Genomic DNA, 14,871 nt, shown 5'->3' with positions numbered 1-14,871 from the left:
TTTAGGCCAGGGGGGCAGGAGGTGAAGAGACAGGAGTCCTCCATTTCCCCTGAAACCCAACATCTCCCGTCTGGCCAAAAATCAACTCCCCCAGTCACCTATTGCCCCCAGAACTAAACCCGATAACCCCCCCTGTGCACCTCCATCCTTGTGGCTTGAAAATTACATCTCTTCCTTTGAGGATTGTACACACAATATGAATCTATCTATATAGATGTCGCACGAGCACAAGGTGTCGTCAGTGGGCCTTGTGAAGTCTAGTTAAAGCGTCACCCTACACTCAACCAGAGGCACGGATGAATAGAGTTACCCCGACAACAAAGAACAAGCTGCCGTGCTGCTGAGCAGATCCGTTGCATCTCATCCATGGGTTGGTGCTCCAATGAGTGATGGAGCCTCCGTGTGAAACACTTCACCCAGTAAATTTGTGTGAGAAAAACTGATTCCGGGGTTGTGCTCACTCTTGAAGCCCGTTCTCAGCTGGCCCCCCATGGCGACTAGCATCCAGTAAGCATCTCTAGTGTTGTTGCAGCGGGTAGCCCATGATTTCACTGTGTATCAGCACAGAAACACGCAGAGCGAGTGTGGCTTCATTCTCATAGAAAATAGAGGTTGGCTGCTATTTTAATCTCCTCATACATATAATCTTTAAACACTGCCCTGTTCATCATGACAGATAATCTTCATTTTCAAGAAAAATGTCATTTCCAAAGAGTATTTTCCATGCACTCTGGCCAAAACCTCTTCAGGGGTTGTACAGGTGAGGAGGTGAGGAAAAACAGACTCATGAATGGAGCAGCAAGTGAAAGGAAACTGGATCCCCTCCATGCTACACACAACACACACCAGATTGAGCGTAGCGCGTGCCAAGGATACGCAGACGCTTGCCAAACGTTCTTTCTTCAAAGGACAAACTTCTGAATGCTACTTGTCTGTCTTCGTGTCACCTCTAGACTTGAAGGGCGCTGGTTTCGCAGTTTTCCTGCTCGCTCAAGTGGCACAGACCAGTGACGTGTCCTTTCTTCCTCTAAGTGATTACACAAACATGGCAGTGCGCCGTTTAGCGGTCCAGCCATTGCATGTTTTTTGTTCTGGCATTTGTCTGTAATGTTGCAGGAAGGAAAATAAACCCAAGATTAATAAGACATTTTAATGATCATCTTCAACGGTCAACATATGACCAATGTGTTAAAAGTCAGCAATATCATTTAAAGGATGGAAATCCACATACAATGGGAACACTATTTGAAAGTTTCTTGTTAAATACGTGTGTGCATTTCATCTTCCAATGGAGATTGACTGATTGACTTCTTAATCAGCTCACAAACCCAGACGTCTGACATGACCCTTGTCCGCTGCTTTCATCAATGCCATATGACCCTCAGTGTCCAGTTTACCGCTGCTGTTTCCTTGTTTTTTTGACAATTGTGACAATCTCTGAACCCACCTGAACGTACAGCTCTCGCAGCTCATACTGGAACTTCTTTGGGTCTGTTGTGATCGTTACAGGTCCAATCTCTGCGGAGAAACAACAGAAGGACGCTGTGTGATTAATATAGCCACAGGCGCAAGTCTGCATCTGATGAATAACTGAACGCATTCTTGTTTCCTCAAATTCTTCTGTTGGGCCAAATATTGGTTTTGGCAAATGCTTTGCGGATGTCCAGATTAGAAATGTCACAACATGAACTGCAGAGGAGAACTGCAGGAGAGGAAATCTATTTAACTAACAGAGAAAGGAAGAAATGTGAGAAAGGTATACACGGAGACAGACGAAGTGAGGAAGAAAAAACATAAAAGGAAAGACAAGGAAGGGCGAAAACATAGTCTCAGGACAGATTTGATTCGCTGATGACGATGATGATTTCAAGGTCTGTACTTCCCTTTGGTCACACTTCATTTACACTAGAAGGGGCTTTTCCACTGACAAGAACACGGAGCTCTGGGAATGCTTCCAATTCCTCGTGTCACTGAAGTGCCAAAACTGTAATCATCAACCTGATGAACACTTTATATTTATATCATATTGTCATATAGGATGACAGCAGATCAAGAGCTCACCTGATGAAGCTCATGCTGATCAGAATCAGTGACTAGCGACTAAAATAGAGAGTATATAAATCTTCACTGACACCGCTTCCATTCCACCAGAATGACTCATTCCCATTCTCAAGCTCATTATGACATTATTTTTTATTTATTTTTTAAAGTGAAAGGATTTTCAAAATAGCAGTCGACTAATTTTCTAACGGTTGGAGAATTGATTAAACTAAAAACTAGTACATCAACTAACCGTTGCTGCTCTATGTGCAGACAAACCTCTGCAGAATAAAGACCTCTTCACTTCGGTTTGTTGTTCTTGTGTTGACGTGCGCTCAGGATTTGGCCCCAGCGCGGCTGCCTTTCTCCGTAGCAAAGAAGTGTAGCACCTCCACCGTACAGTGACAACATGGCCTTTGCTCTGCACCGCGGCCAGCGCTGGCAGTTAGCAGCCGTTTCTCAGCTTTGCCTGACTTTGTTGTATCCGTTAATGAGCCGCTAAGCCCCTTCTCGAGTCAAACTGTGTGACTTCAGCCACTGCAGCTGTGCTGTGGAATGAGCCTGATGAGGGGCTGCAAAAAAGGTGCAGGCGCGCACACACACACACACACACACACACACACACACACACACACACACACACACACACACACACACACACACACACACACACACACACACACACACACACACACACACACTGCAGTAATGCACATGCAAGCAGATTGGAAAACAAGGGTTTCCTTGTTGAGGGGAGGGCAATTATAAAGGATCCCTGCCTATTGAAAAAGGATACAGTTTGAACTGTCTTCAAATTTGTCTAAAGGTCAAAGGCCAAATCAGAAATTTCGATACATGCTGTGCAGAACTTTCTGTTTTTCTGTCTTGTGTGACTTATTCAGTAAAACATCGAAAGTTGTTCTTAGGCATTTCTTTTCTTTTCCTTGCAAACCCTTCTTCTCAAAAAAGCTCCCCAATGGCACTTATAACTCTTTATAACAACATACACTAAGGAGAAATTATTATTTTTTCCAAATGACCCCGATTTTGACATCCTTGTAAATCCTCAAGGTGGAGTGTAGGAACATTTGCGGCGATCAGTGCCGCTTTTTAAAACTAACATGGAAATGTGTCTGGCCGCTCTGAACGGAACGTGGATCTCGAGCCAAACTTTTCAGAGATGGAAAAGCTGACATCTCTCTCCTTATGGGACAAGTTCCCATGGCTGTTGTAAGTATTCTTTAGACTTTTTTGGCTATGGTGCTCACTAACCACAGCCACCCTCTTTGCATCAGGGCAATGGAAAACCATAGCTAATAGTTAAGCCCCCTAAACATTGTGAGATTAAATTAATATAATTCTTCAAACTCGACTTCAAAATATCTGTCATCTTAAGACAAAAACATCACGGCTGTTCATCCCTTCTTCTCTTTTTAAATGTGTTACTTACACATTTTGAAGTCTGACACTTGAGCTTATGTGCACAATGTTACAAACATCCTTCCCTGGGAGAATCTTCTTCTTGTGCCTGTGTCTACTCAGAACTTTTGGGGGGCAGGTGCCTTGCCAGAGGGCAAAAGAAGAAAAAAAACAGGTTAAGAAGAAGGAAGTCCAATGATCAATTCCTGCCAAAAAAAACCCAACTTTCCCAGCAGGTCTGGAGAGTCACACAAACGGTTTCTTTAAACTAAATAGCAAGAAATGAAAGAACACTGATCATGGAGCAGCAACAATATTCTTCTCATTCACGAGTGTTTCGAGTGTCACATAGAAAACATGTGAAGAACACAGGATGCTGATCAGCATACATTTTAGTAGATATATACGGGAAATCTTAATGCAGTCTTCTGGATGCCATGTGGGAAATAGTTGTAATGCTGCGTTGGTGACGACAAGGAACAGCTAAGTGGCATGAACGAGGCCAAGTGAGTGAACTCAGAGAGAAAGAATGCCCTGAAGTCGGACAAAGGGAAACAACAAAGAGAGAAAACGGCCAAAGCAAACAAATCAAAAAACGAAGATCTGCATCTCATCCTGTTTTCGAGATCTCTTAGCGGTGTGATTTGTTGACCCAAGTGGGCTGGGAGTAAACGATTAGAAACAAATGACTTCGGCCTCCTCCACCTTGATATTCCCACAGCCTTCATCTCTAACGGCATCTGTAAAGGCTCCGCATCTGCGGATCACATGCGGGGCTTAAACACTCGCAGAGAGTCTAATGGGATGGAACAAACTGGGCAACTGTCCAGTGGCAAACTCGGTTTCACCTCCGCCGACGTTCGTGCTTCAAGTGATTTGCAGGGAATCACTCGTGCATTCACCGTGGAGAGAGTTTCTCTTTCCTCACCACATCGGCAGCGAGGAATTCCGAGGCCCGACAAGTTGATAAGTCGCAGCCGTTAGTGTCGTCCAACCAAATAAATTCTTACTTTTGGCAGCAACGGATGGGAGTTTCACAAGCTGCTACATGACAGACAACCGGGGAACATTGTCATCGCCGTACTGTGTACAATGTGCTGAGGCGATGATGGGATGTGGCAGTTTGGGAACGTCATGCTCTTTATATGCCCTGTGCTTAATTCCCCCAGGCCCCTTCGCCACAGTGGGAAGAGTTTTTGCAGCAGTTACATTTACCATCTGCAACATTTGTTTTCATTTTTTTTTTTTCATTCCTGGGGGCAAAGACCTGGATGTTCCCTGACTCACCATTACCCTGGTTTATAAAAGCCTAATTTCAGAGGTCCAGAAACCCGGTGCCGTCACAATACAAGACCAACTGTGCCCACGAGGAAACCATAAACTCAACCCCTTTGTTGAGAACATAGGGGTTTTTGGTCATTTTCTAATTTACCACATTTTCAAACTACTTAAATGGCCCATTGTATGTTATAAGTGAGTTCACTCAAAATAATGGTCAGGGAAAAAAAGTTGGTTTTGTGTGGCTTTCCCCATTCAAACAAACCCCTCATCAGGTTACACAACATGAAGCTGCTGCAGCACTTAACTGCAGCAGAAGCTGTAAACACACACAGCTCTCTGTCATTCTGCTGGCTCCGCAGGACGCGAGCGGCTGTCACCCTGACCATCAGCTATGGGGCATAACTCACTTAAACCCCCCCCCCCCCCCCCCCCGAGAAAACACATGTCAAACAGCACACAGCGCAATTACCTGTGGCTCGGTAAGGAGAGTGTCCAGGGCCGTCCATATACTGTATGCAAATGAGCAAACGTGTCTGCACGTTCATTTACACTCGAACACATATAAAATGCACACGCAAACATGAGCAAATGTACGGTACATGAAAGGTCAGAGACATAATGCTCCGTCGGCCTACAGGATTTTCTCAAACAGGAAATTGCAGCCTTGTGAAACACTGGTTTTTAACCAAGTTCTTATGTGTTGCCTACTTGAAATGGGACAGCACAGTGGAGAGGAAGTAGTCCCTCTGATGGCATATTAAGCTTTTATTTCAAATAATGCGGGACTATCTCCTGCTGCATTGTGAACTCAGGACCCGGTTTTCTTGGACATTTTTCGTAAATTCATTTCTGTAAACAGCCGTACAGTATTTCCATTTACTCTTTTGTGGATGTCCCTATTCCAAACTGGTCATTGTTTTACAAATTCTTCCAGAATTAAACTGAATTCTCTTTAGTCTGCCGGCTGTGCTATCCAGGCGCCCCTCTGCTGTCATGTCTTCCCATTCTGCCCCTTCATTTCTGTCTCTTATTACAGCACCTCTCCATTTACATTTCTCCTTCTTTTCTTGCTCAGCGCTTTTCCCCCTGCATCTTTTGCCCTGCCTTGACTTCACGTACTGCAATCCTGACGACTGACGATTAGCCTGGAGCGACGGAGCTGATGACAACCTTGATTCCAAACCACCACAAACTGAACTTGAGATGGAAACTTCTCACCACAGCCACGGCAAAGTGAGAGAAGAGACCACCGGGCTCTTGTGTCACCTCACTCGATGCCACTGAATGTGTCTCGGGACGATGGCTCACCCGACCGCAGATCTCCATTAATCGCACTCATGAGTTCAAATGATCACGCGCAAAATATATAGTGAGACGCGACTGATGCACATCACACAGCACACAGCCGCGTAATTCCTCCCAGATGAACGGGCTGATGGAGAGAAAGTCCCAGGAATGGATGACAGCTATGAGCCCTCCACCAGTCATCTATCTGACCGGTAACTGGTGCCAGAGACACAACACAGAAGAGGATGCAACCCGACGTGACATCTTGATTAAGTCAGTGTGTGTGTGTGAGTGTGTGTGTGTGTGTGTGTGTGTGTGTGTGCGTGTGTGTGTGTGTGTGTGTGTGCGTGTTAATTTATGTTTCTCATTTAACGGGGATGTGTGGTTCTGCGGCATGGCCCGTCATGGAGCCAACAAAACAGGGCAACCTTGCAGTAAAGGAAAATTTGTCAGTGTATGTATATGTTGAAGCTTGTGCAAATTAGTCTGCGGGTGTTGTTGGAAGTAATAAGAAAATGCTGCTGAACGTATAAGCGATAGTAAATCCACATCTCACTGCCTTTTCCAAAAAAGAAAAAATTGCTTTAGAGATTTAAAAAAAGAAAGAAAACTGAGTTATTGGTTTCAGTCAGTTTGCCAAGTATATAGAACGATGCTGTTCATTTAATTTGCCAAGCAGTGTAAATAAGGAACTGATAGAAGAGCTGACGTCTGAAACAGCTGTAACCCAACTCAAATTATCTGAAGAAATAACGGTTGTGGTCGACCAAAGATTTGAGAAAGATTGTCAACGCGAGCCGTCTATGCGATGTTATCACTAGTACGTGCTATCGTACACTAAATTATAATTCGTAAATGGGAACTACACGGCGACTTTCACTTGTGGCTGCACACTTTCTGAAGCTCTGTTTACGTCTGGTCCGGGGAACGATGAAGGCGGTTGCGACGATCACAGTGGACCTAACGAAGACCGATCCATCGTAAACCGTGTCAACCGTGGTTGGCGTTCAAAAAAAACCCTCCGGTCGAAACCACCACTAGCTCCACGTGGTCGAGTGTGATGTGTGTGGATTTGGTGAATTTCTACAAAGGAAAAAAACATAAAAGAGAGGGTTGAGTGTACTCTGTCTGCGTGGTTTGGGCGACCGCCTAGACTTTCTGTCTGAATACGACGAGCCACAAGAGATAAAATGAGGAGGGGATTAGAGGGCCGACGTAAAGTGAATAATTTATTGCTCAAAACAATATGGAGTTCAGTTTGGCAAGAACCATAAGCATCACTGTCTACTTGATCGCTTTAAAGAAGACGATGTTCAGCCTTTACCATATATATACATACAATATATCCACATGTAACAAAGAGACGTGCTAATATAGATGTTGGGACATGAAACCTCTGCATCATTTGTCCAGGTATTATGTATATAGAAAAATACATGTCTTATAGACAATGCAGTATATTGGATTGTATAAATTGAAGTGACATTGTGACTTGCGTAGAAATGAGATCTATGTGTTTCCGTAGAGGTTTCCAGGAAAAAACGGCACAAGGAGGAATGAGTTATAATATTTTGGGACCTAGTTTGACCCCCATGGTTGACTTTTGACCACGCTCTTCATCTCTGTGATCTGGAAATGGTCTGCACAGGATAAGCAATAGATAAAAATCCATCTGGAGTGCATTAGTTTCATTGTTGTTGTTTTTCTGAAGTACTAGGTATTTAAAAAAAAATAATAATTGTACAGACATTTTCGCTAAATATTTGTTTCGGAGTTTATTTTGTGCAACGGCACAGGGGATGTTGGACTTTCTGAAGAAAGAATGCCGCTGATGCTTAAAATGAGAGAAATCTTGAACAAATAAATGTTACTGCCTCTCGCCACTCTGCAGTCTTTAATGCTTGCAAAGGTTTAAAACTCATGGTGCAGGTCAGGTAGGGTTAATCATGAAACAAAATGCCCAAATCTGGTTCGTATTCAGATTACCCCACGCAGTCATTGTTTATTTGCAAACACCCATTTTGTTGCCTTGTGCAAGTTATTTCAAAACGAGAACAATGGCGAGTCCACACTGATCCAGATGTCTCAAAGCGAACTGTGCACACATGAAAACCATGTTGGGTTCGAGTCAAAGCAATGAGACTATAAGGACTGATATGATTCCTTTCTGGTCTATTTTATGTCAGAACTATGCTGTCATCTCTCTGCGCAGCAGCGCCCTGTCAATACTGATTGATAGTGGGGTTTCTAGGTCAAGCCGTAATAAATCTTCCTTAAACTCGTCATCAACCTCACCTGTAAAAGTGTAAAACACCAAAGCAAACAAATCAGGGTCGTAAGTCTTGGTGACGCCATCGCAGGCTCGGAAAAAAAACATCTTACAAAACCAAACGGCTTACAAAGAACTGACCTCGATATGTTGTGTTGTGTAACCTAAAGGCGAAGGGATGAGTCGGTGCATATTTCCCGTTCTGGACTACATATGGGGGATGAAAGGGTGGGCTGGATAAATAGGATGAAAAAGACAAAGCTGCGGCTCAGAGAGGCATCAGGCAGGATTGTCTCCGTTAAGACTCTAAATGCCTCTCAAAGAAAGGGCAGGGAGCGGCACAGGCAGCAAAGCGAGTAGTCGGCTGTCCGTTAAGTTTCTGCATATGGTAGAAATAAAAGGCCCAAACCCTGAGACTTGGCGAGGCTCAATCCCATGATTCACTCTTGAGAGAGAAAAAAATGACCTTTTGAATTAAATGTGGCCTTTTAATTGCCGAACTTGAATTAATTAAGCTTGAAAGTGAAGTGGAGGGCTTGGAAATAAATGGCAACAACCTCAGCATTACAACCACGGGACTGCACGGCTCACGGCTGCGTACTTTAGCGACTGACGGCGTAAACCCAGACTGCGCTAAAAGTGACTGGGTGGTGTTTTTCTGTTTCAGCGAGTCTCCGTTGTTTTACTGAGCAAAAGCCTAATTGTGCACGCTGGAGCAGACGGAGAAAAAAGTCAGATGCAGCAGATTGGCACTGTCGACCACACACACAGATGCACACGCAGGCGTCTGAGGGCGGCGATTGCCCACCAGCAACCAGGGGCTCCTTCACATTTTCACAATCTTCACATTAAAAATTCAAGTAGCCTGGTGGCTCATTTGGTGAAGTGGGGTTGTATGAGGTACTTAAGCATAGTTACCTTATGGAGATGGTGATCAGCGAAAAACGTCTTTTTCGGCACATTTTTAAATGCCTACCTTAGTTTTCCGCCAGACAGCCGTTTCTGTTTGCACTTTTTTTTCAAGCGCCATGTATTGCCGTAGCTTTGAGTCGAACAGCTGATTTGCAGAGTGATACTCGCGCCGACAGAGTCCCCTCTGCAACAGTGGGACTCAGAATTACGCTACTTTCACTTCTCCTCCAAACTCCGATAAATGACATCGCTGATCACCATCTCCATAAGGTGACATATTGACTATGCATAAGTAACTCATACAACCCCGCTTCAAAATCACTGAACTATCCCTTAAAATGCCAAAAAGAAAAGAAATCTTATGTCAACTGTCCTGAGTTTTCCAGGCAGTTGACCACGAGCTCACCATGTGCTTGTCAACTTTCTTAACACGGGATAACAGGTTCATCAGAACAAGGCTTCTCACTGAATGACATTCGTCGGGACAGGACACATTTCCACAGGTCGCCGTGGATTATTCTGTAATGTTTAAATGCTTTAAGTGCCACTGGATTTTCAGAACACAGAGTGCTCAGTGTGCTATGGCCTAGTACATTTTGGGAAACGTTGACCATAGGTGGTCTTCATGATACATGACTTCCCCCAACACAAACCCCTCGGAGGCAGGGGGGGGCAGAGGGCACTGACAGCCTGACCTGACCTCGCAGCCAGTAATTCCCTTAACACTTGTCTGGTTCGGACACAGTTAAAAAAACATACATGCATGTCAGTTCAAATCAGTGGATGCTTTGTTGTTCCATGTCTACTGCGATCCCGTCCCTCTATCTTTATGGTGTGCTCCCGTGGTGCAGACACACAGACGTGTCACCAGTTGTTCGGGCATTTACGAAATGCTTTGTCATGTTTCTCTGGATGTGGAGTGAAAATTGCAAAACATTATACTGGGGGTGGCAAGGCAGAAATGAATCGAGCATATCACATCGCACACAGATAGAATGTCCCAGGTACAATTGTTTAACTGCGACGATGTAAAAATGTTAATGCAGGCATCAGAGTAAATATTATCAATTTGGAAGGCTTTTTTCTGTTCAGTAAAACTGGGCAAGTACAATTGAATTAAAGCAGCACCAAATTATTGTTTTGGCCACTACACTGACATATTATCACCTTATAAAATAGCAAATAATGTCCAATATACACATCCAGCAAATACAGAACAACATTAGCATTCACTTGGAGTCACGTCTATGGCCAAATGTAAATTAAAACATTTACTCTTTTTTCTATTTTCACCTCTGTTTTGGTCTCCACATATGGCTGCCCTGCTGTACTGTACACAAACCCATGTGAACGTTAATCCTACACCATCCTACACAAAATAAATGTCTGCATGGGGGGAGCACAGAACAACACAAAGCGTGTGTCCTGCGTGTACTGCAATTGGGAGGAAGTACATCGCTATAGTAATAATACAACTAAACTGTACATGAGCGGAAACGAGGACAAAAAAAGCCAACATGAGGTCATGCCAGGCCAAACCGTGAGGCTTGCTCAACTTTGGCACCAGGTCTATGTGGAAAAAAAACATAACGCGCTCCAAATGAGTCCTCCAGACTTCGTGGACAACAATGAATGAATTACAGAGAAATGTTTCCTTATTAATCATGTCTAGACATCAATCTGTTGAGTCTTAATTGACAATAAAAAACTGATGTGAGGAAAGTACTCATTGAAGGGGTAACGATAAAAGAGCTGAGGTGGATGCATATTATTATGGGTAATAAAACACAAAAAAAATGCAGACTGGCAAATACTAACACACAACATGTATGTGTGTCTGCAGCTGGTATAGACAGACATGAGTAGCTGGAAACTACCCCCTTGGGTTCTAGGTCAGTATGAATTATTAGAAACCTGAAATTTTGTTGTAGTGCGTATGTGTAGTCATAACTTTATTTGAAATCCCTGCACATGTTGGGTAATTCGAGACGTCAGCACTGGACCCAACAAACTGCAAGAACAGCAGTTAAAGGCTGCTCCCAACCAACAAAAAAAAGGTTGGCAGTTGTTTTTAAAAATCACCTGACTTGCCTCGGGTGCTCGCCCCTCTCTCCTAAACAAATGGACTTGGGAGTGACTGGCTGCTTATGCTTATGAAGGCATGTGGTGAGAGTTATGGATAGGTCAGGTAAACATGTCTGGCCCCCGAACTGTAAAACACATCTTAGACATGACATTTTGACGACCACTGCAAGTTGTCTAACTATACTGATGACTGACTTTTGGGTAATCAACAACCAGCTATAGACAATGGATAGAACTTAACTGCTAAATATTTCAATTATATCCATTCAGAAGTGAACATGTGTTCAAGGCACTCCCACAGCTCTCCAGTAAACTTTTCGTTTCTTAATCATTTTCCTCAGTCTGTACGAGGTTTCACAGCAAAAAATACCAACTTCCTTTCTCCATTATGCCTTAGATATGAACCATGCCTTGCATGAATCCTCAGGTTTAGTCTCAGAATTCAACGGAGGTTGGAAAACACAAATCCAAGGCCCAGAGGGAAACCGTCCTAGCACGCTCGAGAGTACGGCGCGACAGAAACGTTTGACGAACGCCCCCTATGAGTGGCTCATTTATTGTAAATGGATCTGTGTCAGCCTCAGAGCGGTCATACATGAATAATTTGTAAACAGGCTTACGTGATTTAAGTGTTCCTGTAGCGACCCCTCAGGTATGTGCGGGCTTCAGAGATGAAAGGGGGATAACCCCCGAGCACCGATTACAAAGCTCAATGGAGTTGAAACCGCCGCGCTAAGAGCAGCTTGGGGCATTTCAGACGGTGCGTGCACAGCCCTGAAAAAAATTAAAGGCCATTTTAATAATCCAGGGCAGGTCTATTAGAACATGAAACACAGAGACGCACATTGTAGTCTGCCACACTCCGCGCTCTTCCTCTAATTTCTCCATAACCTCCACCTCTCTCATTCGGCATTCCTGCCTAATAGCGTCATTATTGACTCCGTCCAGCTAAACGCAGGCTCCTTGTAATCTCACACGGGCGGGACAGTGCAGACCACAGAAAAAAATGAAAATGCTGCCGTGGATAGAACGGAACAAAGAGGAGAAGGGGGTGGTAGAAAAAAAGGACGCTGAAGGCCAACAAAGGGAGCTGTGTGATGGGCGTCTTTGATCATGCCGAGGAGGTAAGAAGCAATCTCGCCATCGCTCCGCACCCGTCTCAAAGTATTGGGATGTCTTCATTGGTCTGGCTCAGTGCGTCAGCATCGCTGGGAATTTTATACCTGTACAAGAGGTTTTGACCGTGGAGAGAAGCCAGAAAAAAAAGGAGAGAGAAGAGGGAATGACAACCAGAACTGGAACCGAGGGATGGCCTTAACTCCTAAGCCACAGGGACATGCCACCTCCAGCGCGACGGACTCTGGAATTAGGCTAGAATTTAAAAACAAACACTCTGAGACTCAAGCTTAAACTTTAAACTCTAATAGTAAAGGCGTCGACGTATTGTTCCGGAGGGACTGTATGTGAGAATTAAAAATGTGCGCCATTGTTGCAGACATTTCCCCGGACTTTTCCCACCAGCCCCCAGCCAGTGCGAGTGAGTGTACAAGGTGGACGCTCTCCCCAGGCACCGTACCCTCGTCTGAAGGTTTTTCGGGAACATTTTCCCAGCTGCAAAAAATCCAGACAAATTCCATTGGATGTGGCTGCAAACACCCTCAAATGAAAGGATTGCGTCAGAAGCGAGTGGCAACCCACCGCGACGTCGCCCGTTGGTTTGTGAACCTGCCGCTTTGAAGCCTCGAGTTCTGCTTTTTGACCACCGCCATCTCAGTTTTTTTTGGAAGCGGATGCAGGACGGTTCTAGCTGTCAATCGCCCTGTATCCATGCGCCAGTGCGTACCGCTCTTCATCGTCTATTTAACTCTAAATTACAGCCACAAGTTACTAAATGAACCATCATGCTGTATTGGAGGAGACTTGAAACTAGAGATTGAGACCATCGACTCCTCTGTCAAATGTTTACTGACGTTATAAATCAAGTGAGAGGTGGAGATGTTTTCTCACAGACTTCTATAGAAACACACTTCTTTTGTCGGCCCTTGCTGGTCAGTCCAGAGAACACAGGCTTCAGACACTTCCCGCATTGGCTTCATTGGACGGACCTGGTGTCATTTACAATACGTCTATTTTTTGGTCGGCGGGTAGACCCGCAAAGTCTCTGTTCTATTTCAAGGCATTATACACAGCTAGCACAACGAACAGCTGTCAATGTCTTAATACATTCTGGCTACAATGAATGTAAGTGACCGTGGCGAGTGTGCTGGGTCCCCCACTGACCCAAAGCACTGGGCTCTGACCCTTCTCAACCTCAGCCAATTATTAAACACTCGCACAAGCAAATACAATATACACGCGGACGCACCCTGTCACGCCACGGGAGTATTTACAAGGACGTCAGCAGAGCCTTAAAATAGGAAAGGGAGAATCTTTGTGGACACCCGCGCGCGCACACACTCGTCTAATTCCAAGTCAAATCAGGTCCAAAAATAACTGTCGGCACACATTGTGAAGCCATTTTATTAATGGACGATTGGGAAGCTGCACAATTTGACATTCGTCCCGGGATAAAGGCCAAACTCGCTGGCTTGGGAACGGCAGCAGTGTTGTGAAATGAAGTTTATTTGGCTGTTAACCCTCAAATAAATGTTCCGTGAGTCCAGAGAGTCTGTTTGCAATACACCTCCAACTTCTCAGCCCGAGACTGGATTCCTTAAAGACGGATTGCTCTGGACTGCAAGCGGAGAAAAAATGAGATGTTCATGTTCCCGGCTGGGTTACTGTATAATATCATCGATGATATTATACAACTCTGCATCATCGATGATATTATACAGCAGATTCCCTGTGAAAACCAAATTTCAAAAGTGACTAAGGTATGAAATGGCAAACACAAAAAGGGGCAGCGGTGATTCAAGTCTTTGGCGTTTCATTGGCATGTTCTCAGACTGCGGTGGTGAGTACACAACCCCTGTGCCCCTCAGTAAAGTGACTTGTGAAGTCTGCTCTTGCTTTCTTTCTTTCTGTCTCTCCCTGCAGGATGGAGGAAAGGGGGGAGGCTTCCTGACTGATCTTCCCACACAAGCCTGACCCCAATATCCCGGCGTCCTCTTGACACTCTCTCTTCACACACACACACACACACACACACACACACACACACACACACACACACACACACACACATAACGCAGACCGACAGGAACACAAATACACACTGATGTTTACCATTTCAGATTACAGAGTAAATAAAGTTGAAGCTGTGGGCCCCCCCCCCCCGATTCAACAGGAGCCAAGTCAAACAGGAGGGGCTGCGTTGTGTCGCGCTGGGTCGGATGGAAAGTGGAGGAAAGTGGATCTGTGTCAGAATGAAACAAAGCCTAAATAAAAAAAGGTCCCAACGAAAACAAAACGGATTCTCTCCAAGGGTGAGGGATGTCGGGAGGACAAAGAAGGGAGACGGGGGCAGAACAACATTTGGGGAAATGTTCAGCTTAGTCCTCGCTTACAGTGAGCTCTGCAAATCCTTCCTCTGCTCCCCCGGGGATAGTGGAGAACACATTCTGACATCCTCGTTA

The 14,871-nt window shown here is 44.7% G+C and overlaps 1 protein-coding gene across 2 annotated transcripts in view; it reads right to left on the bottom strand.

Annotated features, from left to right (window-relative positions):
* Window positions 1-14,871, bottom strand: part of hmcn1 (hemicentin 1) — a 74,735-nt gene that overhangs the window by 57,532 nt on the left and 2,332 nt on the right. For both annotated transcript variants that reach the window (XM_035647251.2, XM_047336707.1), the window contains exon 2: window positions 1,448-1,518. In XM_035647251.2, coding sequence (XP_035503144.2) covers window positions 1,448-1,518 — 71 coding nt within the window. The remainder of the gene's footprint in view (window positions 1-1,447; window positions 1,519-14,871) is intronic.

Source organism: Scophthalmus maximus, chromosome 13 (genome assembly GCF_022379125.1).
Source record: "Scophthalmus maximus strain ysfricsl-2021 chromosome 13, ASM2237912v1, whole genome shotgun sequence".
Taxonomy (NCBI): domain Eukaryota; kingdom Metazoa; phylum Chordata; class Actinopteri; order Pleuronectiformes; family Scophthalmidae; genus Scophthalmus; species Scophthalmus maximus.
Note: the sequence above shows the minus strand (reverse complement) of the source record. Positions and strands in the feature narration are given on the sequence as shown.